The sequence below is a fragment of the Spea bombifrons genome, chromosome 5 (assembly GCF_027358695.1).
Source record: "Spea bombifrons isolate aSpeBom1 chromosome 5, aSpeBom1.2.pri, whole genome shotgun sequence".
Taxonomy (NCBI): domain Eukaryota; kingdom Metazoa; phylum Chordata; class Amphibia; order Anura; family Pelobatidae; genus Spea; species Spea bombifrons.
Genome location: NC_071091.1, coordinates 39,220,928 through 39,240,316, shown reverse-complemented (window position 1 = coordinate 39,240,316; position 19,389 = coordinate 39,220,928). Strand labels below are relative to the sequence as shown.

Genomic DNA, 19,389 nt, shown 5'->3' with positions numbered 1-19,389 from the left:
AAGATGTTTTCAGAATCCCATTGACAAAATTAAATTGGATGGAAGCTAGTAAATTAAAAAAGGCAAATGGGAGGTAGAAATGGATTTAAGGAAGAATGATTTAAAGGAGAAAGTATTAACACTGTGAGGGGACGCCTTGGACCCCGACTGGATACTCCCGCCAAACATTGCTTCCTCCTGCCGGGACACTAGTGATTAACCCCTTCAGCGCCAGACAGAGCCAGTGTTGTAGAGAGACGGGGGGACATCGCTGCACCGGAGCTGCGCTGGCACTGTGGGTAGCTGAAGCTTAGCTATACAGTGTGACTATTGTCCTGAAAAGGACAATAAAGTATCATACCAGCCCACCCCAAGCATCAGACAGCACTCATGTTGAAGTAAAAACAGGACACAGTTTATTTGGAAACACAGGGGTATTTAAACAGTACAAGGGGTAATTTACATACACAACAAAACACACAAAGTTCTTTATCGGGTCCTCCTTTGCACACGGTTCAGTATTTGCACTCAGCCCACCTCAGCCCAGTAGGGGGTCGCTATTGTAGTCTGTGGGGAAGATGGTCAGCATGGGCGGCTCCCTGACTTCTGGCTGAAACCTGCTGGATATCACCTGATCCAGTTGCAAATACTGGCCATAGAGCTCTTTGTCCTGTAAGTTCTGACCCGATGGAGAGTAAAACACCACACACAAACCCCCTCCCAAAATGCAGGCGCCCCAAATCTGTTTCCGAGCTTCACAGTCTTTAGAGTTTCTGGTACTTGTGGAGACGTGGCACTTTGTACCAGTGGAAAGAGTAGTACTAATGGACCACCCTGTACCCACCTCCCCAAAAACAGAACTCCTTACAAGGTCCAGGGCCCATAGTCTGTAGAGAGGAATCTGGCACTCAGGCCCCTCCAGGAGTCCATGGCGTGACATGTCTTCCCCTCCGCAAGGAGACTAACACAGGAGGAGACCCCAGACGGGTTGACTCCAAAGTTAGTCAGTCCATCCGGTCCCAACTGGTCCCCTAGCCCAATTGCCCCTACAAGGGCAGTGCTCACCCAGTCGACCTCTGCCTCTCCCGATGAACATATCAGCCGCTGGAGAGAAGTGCTGACTGCCCCTTCTCCCTGGAGTGTACTCAGCTGCTGGGGAGTGATGCCGCCTGCATCCCCCTCCCTGGTGATGCTGCTGGAGAGATGGGCCAGTTGTGCATTTTCTCAGGCACTCGCTCAGCCGCTGGGGAGTGCTGGTGCCTGCATTCCCTCCCTGGTGCTCCTGCTATCGCTGAAGAGATGGGCCGACTATGCTATCTTCTGGGCACTCAGTCAGCCGCTGGGGAGCGATGCCGCCTGCATCCCCTCCCTGGTGCTCCCACTGTTGCTGGGGAGATGGGTCGGCAGTGCCATCTTCCGGGCCCTCTATCAGCCACTGGGGAGGGAGGATAATACAGGTTTCTCCGCTCCCGGACTTGTGAGCTGCCGCTGGGGAGACTGGCCAGCTGCGCCATCTCCCAGGTTCTCACTCAGCTGCTGGGGAGTGATGCAGCCTGCATCCCCTCCCTGGTGCTCCTGCTCTGATCCCAGCTCTTCTGCGGGGTTGGTGCCAGTGGAGACCTCAGGTCTCATACACTGCCACAGTCTCTGGAATAGGCTGTTTTTCGAGATCGAACAGCCCCTGTGCACGCCATTCATATACTGTAATCCGGAGCTGGTCCACCTCTGCAATCACTGCGAGGATCAGTTACACCGGAGGGTTGGTCCCATACCAGGACAAGCACCGTCGAGCCTTGCGATATGCTCCTGATGGGTCCAAGAGCTCTGCATAGCTCACACCTATTTTCTTTCCTGGGGATAGATCCCGGTGGTGCTTTGGAATGTCCCTCAGACTAGGAAGCAATACTGCCGCTGCCAACAATGTGACGGGAGGTCCTGTACTCCTACTGGGAACACTCGCCAAACGTTGCTTCCTTCCCGAGACCACGGCGATTAACCCTCTAAGTGCTAGACAGAACTAGCAGTAGAGAGATGAAGCAGGGCTTTGTTGAAATGGAGCCGTGCTGGCGCTGTAGATGACCGAAATCTAGCTGATGCAGCGCATGTACTGTCCACCCTGTAGAAAAGCCCCTTTGAATCCCGGGATATATAACCTTCACCCGTCTGGCTTTCCTTTAACTACTACAGATTCCTCGTCGTATGAAACTCCACTTACACCAGTGGCTTAAAACAATGGGTTTATTAACATAACAAATACATATATATGAGTATACAGAGAAGCGTCTGAAATACAAGGCTCTATGACTCTAACTACACTATGCTAATGACTCTATGTGTGCATGTAAGGATGGGGTGTCCCTGTCACCTTGATGGTATCCTTCCTTCTTTCTTTCTGGTTCTCTCTCTTCTTGTTGCTCACACAACACCTTTATAGCCACCATGCCCAAACAGTCCCAGCCAATCATCTTCTGAGTTTGTGTCCATTCATCCTTAGGAAGGCACAATCTTGTACCTGCACCAGCTGCCTGTAGAGACCGCTCTTGTCCAAGAAGTTAGGTTGCCCCCACAGTGAAATTGATGGTCCTCAGGGCAAATTCAGGGTGGGTCTCTGGAATGTTGATATTGTCTCCTGCAGTTCTTTTGTTGTAGGAGATTGTAGATTGTATCTCCTGTTTATTGTTCCCACCTGGTAGAGAGATAGTCCTTTGATGTATTGTGAGTTCCTGGACATTTGGGTTTCGCCACTAGTGTAATTCCTTGAAACTGGTTTACTCAAGAGGAATCCCATTGTGTTGGGAGCCAACTGTTGTCCTTGGAGATTAATAGTTGACTTGTATTTATTACACACCCCAAGTATCAGACAGCACTCATCTTGAGCACTCATCTTGAGGTGAAAACAGGAGCCCATGGCACGGAGGCTTCCGTGACAGACACCATTTACATTTATGCTTACGTACTTACACACAACCCCTTACACATCCATGCTAACACGTACACGTTCATGCTCACACGCACAAATGCTTACTCATACACATTCATGTTAACACACACTTATACATATATCCTCATTCTAACATACATACGTACATGCATTCATCCATACATACTCCCTCCCTTACTCTCTCTTTCACTTGCCCGTTTGCTTTCTCCTTCCCCCTCACATCACTGGCAGTTTTCTATATACCTATGACTTTAGATGTCATTGTTTATAACCTCTTGTTATTAAATGTCATTTAATGTTTTGGCTAATGTAAAGGTCATTTAAAGGTTTCTAGTATACTGTAACATATTTATATTCATATTTAGAGGGAACAAAGACACATACATAACATACTTAATAATCTGAAATCAAATATAATATATAAATATTCTAAATTATATTGTATATATATATATATATATATATATATATATATGCACATTTGAAATCTACTTACCGCTAATCCTGACTTAAAGAGAAAATAATGTACAGTCTGTGTAACATCTGCTGCATGAATCAGGTTGTGATAAGGATTTTTATGTTTGGTGTATCCAACTTCCAGCGCTTCCACAAACGATACAAGGGCAGAGATTGGTATCTAAAACAGAGAGCAATATGATTATACTGGCCTATCTTTACTAGGACTTTGGAAGCAAACAGTACAAACATAAGGATGCCAATTCAATGAGAACATTTAAACTTGTGACAGAAACAAGATGAAGATTATAAAAGGGACAATGAAACCAACACAAATACCACATTTAAATAAGAGATTGAAAATGTTACCATATCCTTTTGGACAATAAAATCTCATTTTGCCTCACTTTCTGAAGTACCCACTGAAAGGCATGGTAATCTGGCACACAAAATAGGCTTCAAATAGCAAAAATAAACAAGCAAAAACTGTAATGGTTTGTGATTTTTATAAAAGTGCACATAGAAAAACAAATATAAACTACAGAATTATGGTTACATTACTTATACATGTATATTTTTTTTTAAATCCTAGGGGAAGATATTTTACCAAAGGCACATTAGTGCACAAGCTAAAAAAAGAAACACTGAAATTAACGCAGAAAAATATTAGTAACTTACAGTTGTGTTAAAAAGAAAGTACACCCTCTTTCTATGATCTTACATATCCGGACATAACAACAATCATCTGTTCCTTACCAGGTGCAACAATTAGGTAAACATAAACTGATGACCAACAACACATGACATTACACAGTGTCATGATTTATTCAACAATAATAAAGCCAAAATGGAGAAGCCATGTGTGAAAAACTAAGTACCCTTACTTACCCTTACTGCTTCCATAGGAATTAAGATGCTAAGTAGCAGACATGAGCTGCTAATCAAATGCCCTTGATTAATTGATCATCAGCAAGTTTGGCCACCACTACAAAAGCCGAAGTTTTAGCAGTTTGCTGGTCTGGAGCATTCAGGTGTGTGTTAACACAATGCCAAGGAGGAAAGACATCAGTAATGATCTTAGATAAGCAATTGTTGTTGTCCAGCAATCTCCAAACAATTTAAAGTCCATCAATTTAAAGTTCAATAAAAAGCCTCTTCTCTTTAAAAAGAACTTGGCAACACCGCTTAGGTTTGCAAAGTTGCATCTGAACAAACTATAAGACTTCTGGAGCAATTTCCTTTTGACAGATGAGACCAAAGTGGAGATATTTGTCCATAATCCACAGCGCCACACTTGGCGAAAACCAAACACAGCATCTTAGCAGAAACACCTCATAGCATGTCAGGATCCGCAGGAGTTGAAATCTGCAACCTGCAACATTTTATGTGAATCACTTATCCATTACTCCACCAGGTGGATCTTGGGTTGCTGTTTCCTTCTGCCTCTCTTTGGACTATGTTGTTCCTGCATGCTCTTAACACACCTGACCCTCGTTCAGTCAATTAAGGCCCAATATAAACCGGGCATCATCCTAGAATCAGTGCTAGAGCATTGTATTCCTGGCTTCTGTACACTGAGCTATTGATTTGCTTCATCTGATTTGTCTTCTGTGTTGACTCTTGGCTTTGGACTCTGACCTCGTTCTCTGACCTGATATTCTGGTTTCTGACCTTTGGCTTGGAATGCGACTATTCTTCGGATCTGCTGCAGTCTGTCTGCTTCCTGCTGTCACCTGCCAGTCTGCTGCAGTCTGCCAGTACCCCCCCCCCAGAGGGCTTCCAGCCGTGCTCCTGCCGGGTGCCCTACCAGAGGGCTTACAGCCATGCTCCTGCCATGTGCCCTGCCAGAGGGCTTCCAGCCGTGCACCCTGCCAGAGGGCTTCCTGCTGTGTTTCTGACATGTGACCTGCCAGAGGGCTTCCAGACGTGCTCCTGCCGTGTGCCCTGTCAGAGGGCTTCCTGCCGTGCTCCTGCTGTGTGCCCTTCCAGAGGGCTTCCAGCCGTGCTCCTGCCGTGTGCCCTACCAGAAGGCTTCCAATAGTGCTCCTGTCGTGTGCCCTTCCAGAGGGCTCCCAGCCGCGCTCCTGTCTTGTGCCCTGCCAGAGGCCTTCCAGACGTGCGCCTGCTGTTTGCCTTGCCGGTGCGTTTCCAGTTTCCTGCCTGTACTGAGCTTGTCATTCCAAGTTTATAAGTTATAAGGCTAAAGTGGAGAGCAGCCCTGAACTGAATACATAATCAGCCTGCCTTTGGCCATGCTTTGAATCTGAACCTGCCCCTGCATCGAGACTCCTACCTGATCTGGCACCCAGTGCCCTTACATACAAAATGTAAAGCACGGTGGAGAGGTGAGGATTTGGGCTTGTTTTGCAGCCACAGGATCTGGGAACTTTGCAGTAATTGAGTCGACCATGAACTCTTCTGTATACCAAAGTATTTTGGAGTCAAATGCGATGCCATCTGTCTGAAGGCTAAAGCTTAGCTGAAATTGGGTCATGCAACAGGACAATGATCCCAAGCACACCACCAAATCTACAGCAGAATGCCTGAAAAAAGAAAGAATCAAGGTGTTGCAATGGCCCAGTCCAGACCTCAATCCAACTGAAATGCTTTGGTGGGACCTTAAGATAGCTGTGCATGAAGTGCCCACAAACCTCAACCTACTTAGTTTTTGGCTTTACTTTTGTTGAATAACTCATGACACGGTGTACAGTAATATGTCACGTCTTGGTTATCTGAGGTTGTGATTTTTAGACCTGCTAAGGAACAGATGATTATTATTATGCCATGATATGTAAAACTATAGAGTTCACAGAGGGTATGCTTTCTTTTTCACACAACTATATAATTATCTTACTTCTCAATGTAACTTCTGATTAATCAATCTGCCTAATGAAAATATTTCTATGGCTATTACAGGTAGGATTTTGAAAGGGACAAAATGAATTAATTTGTTAAGTGTGTGCATAAATTAGTTTTTTTTTGCAGAAGCACAAATGTAAAAACAAGTGAGAAAATAAGCATAAACCATTTCTTTAGGCAGCATTGCATCAATAAAGCATCTCACCTTCTTATCCTTGTTCTTTTAAACACCTGCAAAAGCCGCCAGATTTTTGATCAAATGATTAACTATGTATGTGCTATAATTTACTAAATTAGCAGAAGAAAACAACTTTTCTGCAAATTTTTGCCTTTTTTAAGGCCTATCCTATAAGCAATAGCTTGTTAGACATCCGTTGGTCTCCACTCTGATAATTAACAACTGATAGGATTCAATTGCCAGAGAAAGTAATCCCATTGACAGCAATGGGAAAACATAGAATAAAAATAAAATATAAATAAATACAAAATACCAATGCTGCGTTTATATAATTTTTCCATTGTGGCTTATGGAAGGATTGCTATTCAGTTACTTTTATTCTGCTCAGCATTTAACTACTAATTTATAAATAATGGAAGAATTGATTAAAATTACTGACATTTCTGCTTGTTTCAGGTAGTAACTGACCTTACATTATTTTACATTGTTTAAGGTTCTCAATAACTAGTATTATGTTGTGTCTTACTTAGTCTATGAAGTTTTGCTATACAAACAGAAACAGGTGTATTAAAATATAGAACCGACTAAGAATTGTACCACATATAGTATGATACTTTTTTACGTGACTGTGACCTACTTATGGTAAATTAGGTAATTGAGAAAAGAATTTAGTATAAAGCATTTTATATACAAAATATAATACTTTTTTCTGTTAAGAAAACACATTGTCACAGCCGTAAACACCAGACATTCTCATCTCCTAGAAAAGGACATGGGAGGGCTGGGGGATTTGGGCACAAAATAGGATTTGGGCACAAAATAGGGCTTGATCCACTTAAACAGGGAAGGCATGTTTGGGTCAGGGCTGAGCCTAGGGTTTCTGGTGCCTGGGTGCAGGATTTCTTTGGCACAGGTAGTGACCACATGCACACACAGACTAACACATACTAACATGCACTCACTTTTACACAAACACACACTAATACCAAACATTAACAGACAAACTCACTCTAACATCATATAACTTACACCATATGCTAACACACACTGAATCACAGTAATACTTTATGTTAACACTCTCTAACACCATACCATATGCTCACTTTAATAACATATGGTAACTCACCATAAGGCCCTCTATCACTGTACACTAGCATCACCCATACTCTTACCTTGCACACAGCCTATCACTCTCTGTGCAAGATGCTGTGTTAATAATAAAAGGTCATATAGTGTTGTGTTATGTGACCCAGCTGAGCACCTCCTTTAGTATACCCTAAATAGAATAATCCACATATTAGTACCAGTGTAAGGGTCACTCTTTGGAGACACAGATCGATAAGGTCATATGAGAAGAATGTGCTAGAGAAGGAAGAAATGGCTTTATCAAAAAGAAAGCATGATAATAGTAGACACCGTAATACAGGCAAAAAGGTTCCCAGTTATGACAGTGACCTATAAATAATTATGGAAAATCGTATGTAAAGTCATAGCACAGAATCTCAAATCCACATCTGATAGTTTCTTTCCTAAAATGGTTTACAAAATAATAATTCTTTATACTATACATATAGCCCACATATTACTATTATCAGCCAAGGCCTTGCAAGTAAATTAATTACCAATAATGTAAATAAAACATGCTAAGATATACATATACTAAGTATATTTAAATATACACTACTTTTCAAAAGTCCGAGGTCACTTTTTTTCTGATTTCATGGAATGTAAGAGACGCTGTGAAGGAGCAACTCAAAGGCAGCTGGGGGGTGGGCGTGATTGACCACGTATGTGGCGGGAGTGGGCGGGATTGACCACATATGTGGCGGGACGGGGTGGGAGTGGAACACACACATTGCAGGAGCGTGCAGGATTGGACACAAAATCAGCGGGAGAGGGGGGATTAAAAAAACAGTCCCGCGCAGGGCTCTAGTTGGTCCCCCTTTTGCAGCTATACACAACTGCCACACTTCTGGGAAGGATTTCCTTAAGATTTTGGAGTATCTCTGTGGGTAAAGCATTGTCAAAAATGTGTTATGTCCTCTTCAGCATACAAAGACATTTCGGACAATGCTATGCTTCTAGCAGCACTACCTGACCTCACAAATGCTCTAGTGGATGAATGGGCAAAATGCATATTAATGTTTATGTATTTAGAATGCGATGCTATTAAAGTTACTGTTGGTGTAATAATCAGATGCCCCAATACTTTTGTCCATATAGTATATACACACTGATCAGCCATAACATTATGACCACTAACAGTTGAAGTGAATAACACTGATAATCTTGTTATCATTGTACCTGTCAGTGGGTGGGATATATCAGGCAATACGTGAACATTTCATCCTTAACATTGTTAGAAGCAGGAAAATGAGCAAGTGTAAGGATCTGAGCCACTTTGACAAGGGAAAAAACAGTGATGGCTAGACGACTGGGTCAGAGAATCTCCAAAACTGCAATTCTTATTGGGAGTTCCTGGTCTGCAGTGGTCAGTAACTATCAAAAGTGGTCCAAGGAAGGAAAAGCGGTAAACCGGCGACAGGGTCATGGGTGGCTTAGGCTCATTGATGCATGTGGGGGGTGAAGGCTGACCCGTGTGGTCTATCTTGGAACTATCTTGAGGATATGGAGACATAGTTGTTCCTGAAGTCCTGGACACATAGGCTCTAAGCATAGGCTCTTAGATCATCACCAGAAAGCTGAAAACCGGAAAGTACCGTATTTGCTTGATTATAAGATGACCCCCCAAAATCTAAATATTAATTTAGGAAAAAAACAAAAAGCCTGAATATAAGACTACCCTATAGGAAAAAAAGTTTTACTAGTAAATATTAATTCATGTAAACAATATTTTCATATTTAATAAAAGCTATGATTGAGAAAAATATATTTTTTTTTATTTCCTTTTATTTGCCAACCTGCCCCCCCAGTTATGCACATCTGCCCCCAGGGTTGCCACTCTGCCCCCAGAAATGCCTTATACCCCCTATTTGCTACTCTGCCCCATGATGTGCCTTTTAACCCTCTATATGCCACTCTGCCTCCAGAAATGTCTTATACGCCTATTTGCTACTCTGCCCCATGATGTGCCTTTTAACCCTCTATATGCCACTCTGCCTCCAGAAATGTCTTATACCCTCCTATATGCCACTCTGCCCCATGATATGCCTTTTAATCCCCTATATGCCAGAGTGGCATATAGGGGGTTAAAAGGCATATCATGGGGCAGAGTGGCATATAGGGAGTTAAAAGGCATTTCTGGAGGTATATATATATATATATATATATATAACTGCTAACAGCAATCACACTCCTATCAAGCCAAGGCAGCCAGTACATGCTGGAACCTGAGGATGATAGGAGTGTGAGTACAGCCTCCCTATGCCATGCTACCACCACCACCACCCTTACACATCCATACTAACACACACTCATTCACAAACATTTAAATACTCATTCATTCCATTAAACACACATACTTGTTTAAAAACCCTCCCCCACCCCCTTACCTGAACTGCAGATCTCTCACTCGAAGACTTCTGCAGGGGCCCGGCTGTGCGTACAACTTCTCTGGCCCCGCCCCCAGAGGAAGGAGGGGGGAGGCAGAGTTATGTGGAAGGAGGGGGGAGGCAGAGTTATGTGACACTCTTCTAGCTTCCTGTTCTCCTGCTGCTCCCGACCAAAGCCCGGTAAGTAGCATGGCCCCAGCGGACATTTTGAGGTCTGATTAGAAGATGACCTCGATTATAAGACGAGGGGTATTTTTCAGAGCATTTGCTCTGAAAAAAACCTCGTCTTATAATCGAGCAAATAAGATAATTAGAGAAATGGGGTCAGGGCCAGAAGTTTTATATATTGCGTGTTTCGAACAAAGAATTCTAACAAATTTAAGCAGGTATAAATCTGTGGATCTGACTAAAAAAAATTAAAAAGTAATCAGTCGTCCCCTATTTAAAAGAACCGCCTCCTTGGTGAACTCTTGAAGAAAATTCTTAGTTCCTCTACGGCATCCAAGGAAGCCATCAGTCATCTGGTATTTAAAATGCCAGTACATATTGGACTCTAGCTATCAAAGCTCCATTTCACTGTCACAGGGGACAGTATCAACCTTGGCTTTTACCATTGAAACAACTGATCCGATCAAACCCTCCAAAGTCCCGCCAAACAATGGTCCGGTTGCTGTCTTTTGATTTCCCCAACTGACCTATTTAAGCTACGGTGGCTTTTTTACAGCTTAGCATAGGCTGTATAGTCTTCATTAAAATGCTGCTGTACACTGGTAAGATACAGCACGCAGGGTCCATGCTGCCCTTGGTCGGGTATACTACAAATATACTACTGCCCCCACACACAAACCCACTACTGGACATCATGGAATGGCCTATCTTCTTAATAATTCAGGGTCATATACCTAGGGTGACCACATATACTTCATATTTCTCACATACACACTGATTCACATATACACACCATCACATACACATAAAATGCATTTGATATTTATTATTAGCTTTGGGAATCATGTTGATTTCAAATTGAATAATATCTTTATATTATAATAGCCATACAATCATTACAGACATGATCAGTTTCAGATAATTAAGCTCTCTATTACCAGAAATGAGCAAATTCAGGGAATTTATTTCGGGAAATTCAGGAGAATTAAATCCTCTATTACCAGACATGAGCAGATTCAGAGGATTAACCCCTTTATTGCAAGACATTACACAGACATGCAAACAGACAAACACAGTCATATAAGCACATACCTGGTGCTGGCTGCATCTTACACTAAGCTTGCCATGAAGGATGGACCCAGCCTAACAGGAGAGGCTTCTGAACTCTCAGCCAATCAGGAGTGTTGAGAAGTCTCTCCTGATTGGTTGAAATCTCCTTCATTCTCATTCCGGAACAATGCATTGTCCCAGATTGAGGCTGCCCAGGACCCGGGATTTAAAGTCCCATTGCGGGACTGTCCCTGGTAATCTGGGACATGTAGTAACCCTATCCATACCACACACTATTGAGGATGCCCCTGTTATATAAGCTATGAGATAAATCCATAGTTAATCATAAATAAGGGTTTTAGTTTCTTAATGAAATTATTATTATTATTATACTTTCTTTGTAAAGCGCGGACAGATTCCGCAGCACTGTACAAAGATGAAATGTACTATATAGTTCCTACAACTATAGATGGTTCCCCATGTGCCCACATAGAAACATAGAAAGTGATGGCAGATAAGAATCATTAGGCCCATCCAGTCTGCCCAACCTCTGAGTACTTTCCTTAGTACCTGGCCTTATCCTATATCTAGTTTGGCCTTATGCCTATCCAATGCTTGCTTAAATGTGTTTACTGTATTAATATCTACCACTTCTGTTGGAAGGCTATTCCATGCATCCACTACCCTTTCTGTAAAGTAATATTTCCTGATGTTACCTTTAAACCTTTGTCCCTCTAGCTTATGACTATGTGCTCTTGTTGTGGTAGTATTTTTCCTTTAGAATAAACAATTATCCTTTATTTATTTGATTCCCTTTGAGTATTTAAATGTTTCTATCATATACCCCCTGTCACCTCTTTCTTCCAGGCTATATATGTTAAGATCCTTTAACCTGTCCTGGTAAATTTTATCCTGTAATCCATGAACCATTTTAGTAGCCCTTCTCTGAACTTTCTCCAACATATCGATATCCTTCTGGAGATACGGCCTCCGGTACTGTACACAATACTCCAAGTGGGGTCTCACCAGTGCTCTGTACAACGGCATGAGCACTTCCCTCTTTCTACTGCTAATACCTCTCCCTATACAACCAAGCATTCTGCAAGCATTACATGCAGCTCTACTGCATTGTCTAATAATAATAATAATAATAATAATAATAACATTTCACCTAATACTAGATGTATATGACAAGTCAGACTTAGCAGTGCTTTTTATAGCACATTAGACTTGTTAATTCAATCTATTGAAACCTTTAGGGCATCCTCTAACATGACATACTATTGCACAGCATAGCAATCATGTCCTTAAAATGAACTCCATGCAACCAGATGGTAAAGTACTTGCAATTTATAATGAGGACAAATCCAAGTACAAATCCCTAAAGAAATGAGGACACAAAGCTCTTTTTCTTAAGTCACTAGAATTTATATTTTAGATATCCCTTTTGTTAGTGTTGAGACTATTGAACCATGTTTTCCATGAGAAGGACTTTTACCCATATGTTTACAAGTATGTTTTATTTGTACACATACAAATAATAATTAACCATTAGAGCCATACAAACTAATAATTATTTTGTCTGAATATACAATTGTCCATGACTAAATATTGGTTAGTATATACATATATATATATATATATATATATATATATATATATATATATATATATATATATATATATATACTCCAACTTTACTTAAAGGACTCTGACTTTTGTTTATGCTCATTGCCAAACTTAAACATACTGGGAATTGCCCTTGTTTCAAACAAAAATCACTATATGAAGATGCCAACGTGACATGGTATCCAACCCAAATGGTTGTGGAAAAATTGAGTTCTCAATTGCATTTTCAAAATGTCTTGCATTTCATATTTGTCATAAGAAGTAAGATTCTGTAATAAACAGTCACATTATCATTTTTTCAATTTGAATGTAAATCTTGAATGTATGGATTTACCAGCCTAGTATCTTTCTTTAACTCATTAAGGATGCATTTTACACTATTTTACTTTCTTACTTACTTGATTTTTTAAAACAGAATATGTGCAAATACAGATCTTAATTTTCATTCAATATAATTTCCTAGATATAGCCAAGTTCCACATCCATAGTATGTCACATTTTGGGATGTTATGGGGTTTGAACATTCACATTTTCATTCACTGATCAATATACCGGGTCTGTGTCTCATTTGAGCTAGTATGGTGGTTCCACTTAACCCAACTATTTTTGAAAACTAGACATTCCAAGATATCTCCCCAGGGGTATATAGGCATGCTGTATGCATCTGTTTTCACACCAACATCTTTCAAAGTTGGAGGGAAAAAAATAATATTTGTTTTTCTCAAACATTTACAATTTCACCAGCTTTTATGATTGGATATGTGAACATACAAAAAAACCTCACAAATTTCATTTAGCAGCACCCCCTGAGTTCAACATTGTACCACATGCATAGGCTTGGCATAATTATGGATCATTACATGGTCCAAATTTGAGCATGTGCATTTCCGTCTTCCAACCTTGGAATTTTTACTGATGGATTTACTGTGCCTATGCATCAGCAGTGCATCTGGCAGATTGAAAGATGGGTGGTGCTGGAGGTGATTAACATGCAGGACATACTATTACTATTTTACATGGTTTATCTCCCCAAAATAGGGCCAGGCTCAAAAATAGAGGAAAAAATTACTTTTTCTGGCTTTTACTTGAAAAATATTTTATTCGTCTACAAAAGCTAATGAAAAAAACTGCTGATTATAATATTTGTCCTAAGTTTTGAAATACCCTATTGCTATTTTAAAACCATTTAAAAAAATTTAAAATAGGGACATACTGCCCCATGTCCTCTTTGGGACATCTTTGAAGTCGGCCGCTTCAATTTGCCCCCGTAAAACTAGACACCTCAGGATATTTCAAATGCTGGAATTCTAACTCTTTCCATATACTAATTCTACCACCAGCCTTTGTCAAACCTTATGGTATTAATATTGTTGCGTTTTTTTTCCACACACATTTTACTTCAGGTATGAACTTACAGCTCCTGTTATATGTCACTGTCAAACAGCACCCCAAAATGTGTTCTCCTAAGTACAATGATTCCACCCATGCATGGGTTTGTCGGGTTGTTTTGGGGGTAATAGGCTACATTTGGGACATGCACAATTCAGTTTTTCAACTTTGAATTTTGACATATTGAAAATTCTGCCCCATGTCTATTTTGGGACATATTTCCATCAATCTTCCCCCATCAAACCATATATGTTTGAAAACTAGACACCCCAGGGTATTTCAAATACAGGCACTAATTCGTTCACCAACCATAAACAAAGTCTGTGGTAGTAATTTTGTCCCTTTTTTTACATACATTTTACTTCAGGCATGAATTTACCCCTCCAATATGTATTCAGCAACATCTCCTAAGTACAGTGATACCACGCATGCAGGTTATTTGGGAGGTAAACGTCGTTTTTTTTTTTGAATTTTGACTTCTGGTCAGTCTGTGCCCATGTCCTATTCTTGGGACATCTTTGAACCTAGCCATTTTGATTTTACCCCATCAAATCATACATTTTTTTTAAAATAGACACCTCATGGACATTTACTATGCCAGTATTTTTTACTCTTTCCATAAGATAATATTTGTGAACATATAGCACTAATTTTAGGACTTGCTCATAAAAAACCTTTATATACACTCACTGGCCATTTTATTAGTTACACCTTGATAGTACTGGGTTGGACCCCCTTTTGCCTTTAGAACTACCTTCATTCTTCATGGCATACTTTCTACAAGGTGCTTGAAACATTCCTCAAAGATTTTGGTCCATATGGACATGATGGCATCACGCAGTGGTTGCAGATTTGTCAATGCACATCCATGATGTGCATCTCCCATTCCACCACATCACAATGGTGCTCTATTGGATTGAGATCTGGTGACTGTGGAGGCCATTGGAGTACAGTGAACTCTTTCTCATGTTCAAGAAACCAGTTTAAGATGATGTGAGCTTTGTGACATGGTGCATTATCCTGCTGGAAATAGCCATCAGAAGATGATTATTATATTTATAAAGCGCCGACAGATTCCGCAGCGCTGTACAAGGATGAAAATGGTGCAGATAGCAGACAATGTTGCAATTGACATACAGATACAAGAGGAAAGGAGGATCCTGTTCACACAGGAACTTACAATCTAGGTGGATAATGGGTGAGATACAGGAGGTGAGGACTGTGTGGTAGTGAATGACGTTATTGTGGGGTGAGATAAGGGTTGTAAGTGGGTGGGAGAGAAGTTTGGTGTTTATGTTGGTGGTAGGCTTCCCTGAAGAGAAACATTTTTAGGGAGCGTTTGAAGGAGGGTAGAGTTGGTGAGAGTCGGACAGCACGGGAAGGGAGTTCCAGAGGGTTGGTGCTGTGCGAGAGAAGTCCTGTAGGCGGGCATGGGAGCAGGTGATAAGTGAAGATGCAAAGAGCAGGCCAGTGTTGGAGTATATTTGCTGATGAGGGAGGATAGGTAGAGGGGAGTGGCGTTAGTGAGAGCTTTGTAGGATAGAGTAGTTTGAATTTAATTCTGCTATGGATGGGGAGCCAGTGGAGGGACTCGCAGAGAGGTGTGGCAGATACAAAGCGTCGGGTGAGATAGATTAGTCTGGCAGAGGCATTGAGGACAGACTGAAATCGAGACTCATCAGACCAGGCAACATTCTTCTAGTCTTCCATTGTCCAATTTTGGTTAGCCTGTGCGAATTGTAGCCTCAGTTTCCTGTTCTTAAATGACAGGAGTGGCATCCTGTGTAGTCTTCTGCTGCTGTAGCCCATCTGCGTCTGGTTTAACGTATTGTGCATTCAGAGATGCTATTCTGCATACCTTGGTTGTAACAAGTGGTTATTTGATTTACTGTTTCCATTCTGTCATCTTGAACCAGTCTGCCCATTCTCCTCTGACCTCTGACATCAACAAGGCATTTTCATCCACACAACTGCCACTCACTGGATATTTTCTCTTTTTCGGACCATTCTCTGTAAACTCTAAAGATGGTTGTGCGTGAAAATCCCAGTAGATCAGCAGTTTCTGAAATACTCAGGTCTTGCACCAACAACCATGCCTTGTTCTTGGTCACTTAAATCCCCTTTCTTCCCCATTCTAATGCTCGGTTTAAACTTCAGCAAGTTGTCTTGACCACGTCTACATGCCTAAATGCTGCCATGTGATTGGCTGATTAGCAATTTGTTCTAACAAGTAATTGAAAAGGTGTATCTAATAAAGTGGCCAGTGAGTATGAGTGTATGTATATATATATATATATATATATATATATATATATATATATATATATATATACCATTACATAAATTATGATGGGTAAAGGTGATGGAAAATCCTTCCACTAAAAGGGGGCTTGTTGTTCACTCAACAATATATATACCATATTCGCTCGATTATAAGACAAGGTTTTATTCAAAGCAAATGCTTATATTATATTCGAGGTCATCTTATAATCAGACCTCAGATAGAGGTCTGACTACACGACTAAGATCCAGATCCCCAGCAGTGCTGCAGGGGTGGAGGTCTGTGCGATGCGCAGACCTCCACCGGCGGCCCCACTAGACACCAAGGAATCTGAAGCACAGGGCGAAGTCTAGGGAAGCTCTGGTAAGTCTGGGGAGGGTAAGAGTGGCATATGGGAGCTATAAGGGCTTTCTGGAGACAGAGTGGCATATAGGGGGTTAAAATGAATATCAGGAAGGCAGAGTGGCATATAGGGGGTTAAAAAGCATATCAGGGAGCCAGGGTGGCATATAGGGGTATAAGAAATATCTGGGGGGCAGTGTGGCAAATAGGGGTCAAGAGACATATCTGGGAGGCAGAGTGGTATATAGGGGGGGTATAAGGCATTTCTGGGGGCAGAGTAGCATATAATGGGGTATAAGGCATATCTGGGCAGCAGATGTGCATAACTGGGAGCAGGTTGGCAAATAAAAGGAACTAAAAATTAAATATGAAAAATAACATGTGAATTAATATTTTCTAGTAAAACTTTTTTCTTATAGGGTAGTCTTATATTCTGGCTTTTTCTTTTTTCCTAAATTAATATTCAAATTTTAGGGGGTCGTCTTGTAATCAAGCAAATACGGTGTATATATACATATATATACAGATGTGTATATATATATATATATATATATGTAACCAAAGAAAAAATGGACACTCACAGGTCTTTGTAGTAAAGTGTGTTTAACACTAGTTTATTTGAATCAGCACGGGCAACGTTTCGGACCACCTCCGGTCCTTTCTCAAGACAAGTGCTGTATGGCAAAGTGAAACAATTTATGCAGTGCTGTGATAGCGGTCCTTAACTACACAGACTACAGAGATGAAATTATAAGTCAACTCTCAAATCCAGAAACATATGAGACACTTACATATAACCCAACAGAGAAATGTTCAGCTATGATTAAAATAGTGATACAGCAAGGGCAAGAACCTGGTTATTTGGCTCCAGATGAATTCTGATTCAAGAGTTTCCACATATTCCAGTATTGTATACATTACCAAAACTCCACAAGAATGCACATAAGCCACCAGGCCGACCCATAGTATCCGCAAAAGGTGGACTTCTTGTGCCATTGGGCAAATGGATAGATTACCATCTACAAGATGCGATCCAGAAGCCAAGCACTAATACAAATACTTAAAAATACATCTTTACCAGAGGGTGAAATTCAACTGGCGATGATGGACGTTAGCAGTCTATACACAATGATTCCCCATGACTTGGGCATGCAAGCTGTCAAGCAACTTATCACCAATAATCCACTTTATAAGGGTCCGCCAGTCAAGTTTTTGTTGGAACTTTTACATCTTACTCTTTCTTTGAACTACTTCAAATTTGAACATAAATTCTTCGTACAACGCACTGGAACAGATATGGGGGCATCTATGGCACCCTCTTATGCCATTGCATATATGTACCGTTTTGAAGAAGACTAGTACAGTCATTTCTGGAGACCGTTGACCAAATAATGTACTACCCACACCCATTCTGATGGCATCAGAATGCAATATGGATTTTATCAATATTCTTGATTTAAGGATGTCCATTTCTGAATGTCAACTACTCCACAGACAAAGCTGTCATCTTCCTCATCTGTTTAAAGCCATCCCCTATGCACAATTCCTGCAGGTATTGCGAAATAATTCTAATACTGACAACACTGACCAACAGTTAAGGGAGATGGAGAGCGGATTCCTACATCATGGATATAAACAAAATTTACTAAGAAAATGTTTAACTAGAGCTAGAGAGACGATGGGCCAGGACAATATCTCTACTCAAAACATCGGACAAAGAAGCTCCGACAGATTGATGTATAATATGCGATACACCATGGCTTCAAAGGATATCTCAGATGGCGTTAGAACCAACTGGAATCTGGTAACAAACCTTCCTTTATCATTCAAAAAGCGACCGAAAATGAGCTATTCGAAAGGCAGAAGCATTAGAGACATAGTAATTTCCTCTGATCCTATTCACTGTTACGATACTAACTGGTTGGCTAAACTTCCGACTTGAAAAGGATGCTATAAATGTGGTGGCTGCGTTACCTGCAGCCACATGATTCAAAAAAATAATTTCAACATCCACATACAAATAAGCAGTTTGACATTAATCATCATATCACCTGTAAATCCGAGTTTGTTGTATATAAAATCACATGCCCGTGTGGCCTCTGCTATATTGGAAAAACGGACTTGACAATACGGGACAGGATCCGGGGACACCGGTCAGCTATCAATACAGCATTCCGTGATTGAACAACTGATAAGCCAGTGGCTAAACATTTTTTGAGCGAGAAACATCACTTGAACTCTTTACGCTTTGTAGCCATCTATATGGTCCCCCCCTTGAGAAGAGGAGGTGACAGAGCCAAGTTATTGCTCCAACGCAAGACTTTTTGGATTAAGACTCTTAATACCCTTGGACACTCGATGAAATCGAGCATAATATTTTTTCTATGGACTTATGTCCTGTTTTTTATTCATTGCATGCATGATATTTCTGCAGAATTCTCTACCTTTACCAAATTTTGTCAATTATAGATTCTTGTGGTATGGTACTATGTATTTTTTTAACTAGTTGCTATTTCACTTAGAAGTTTTTCTCTTTTACTTGTATCATCTCACATGATTATTCTCCATAGGACTTATATGTCCAAGGGAATTCAGTGTATTGAAC

The 19,389-nt window shown here is 40.9% G+C and overlaps 1 protein-coding gene across 4 annotated transcripts in view; it reads right to left on the bottom strand.

Moving 5' to 3' along the window:
- PDE1C (phosphodiesterase 1C) overlaps window positions 1-19,389 on the bottom strand; it is a 350,923-nt gene that overhangs the window by 66,332 nt on the left and 265,202 nt on the right. For all 4 annotated transcript variants that reach the window (XM_053466975.1, XM_053466974.1, XM_053466978.1 and 1 more), the window contains one exon: window positions 3,417-3,557. In XM_053466975.1, the coding sequence (XP_053322950.1) occupies window positions 3,417-3,557 (141 nt within the window). The remainder of the gene's footprint in view (window positions 1-3,416; window positions 3,558-19,389) is intronic.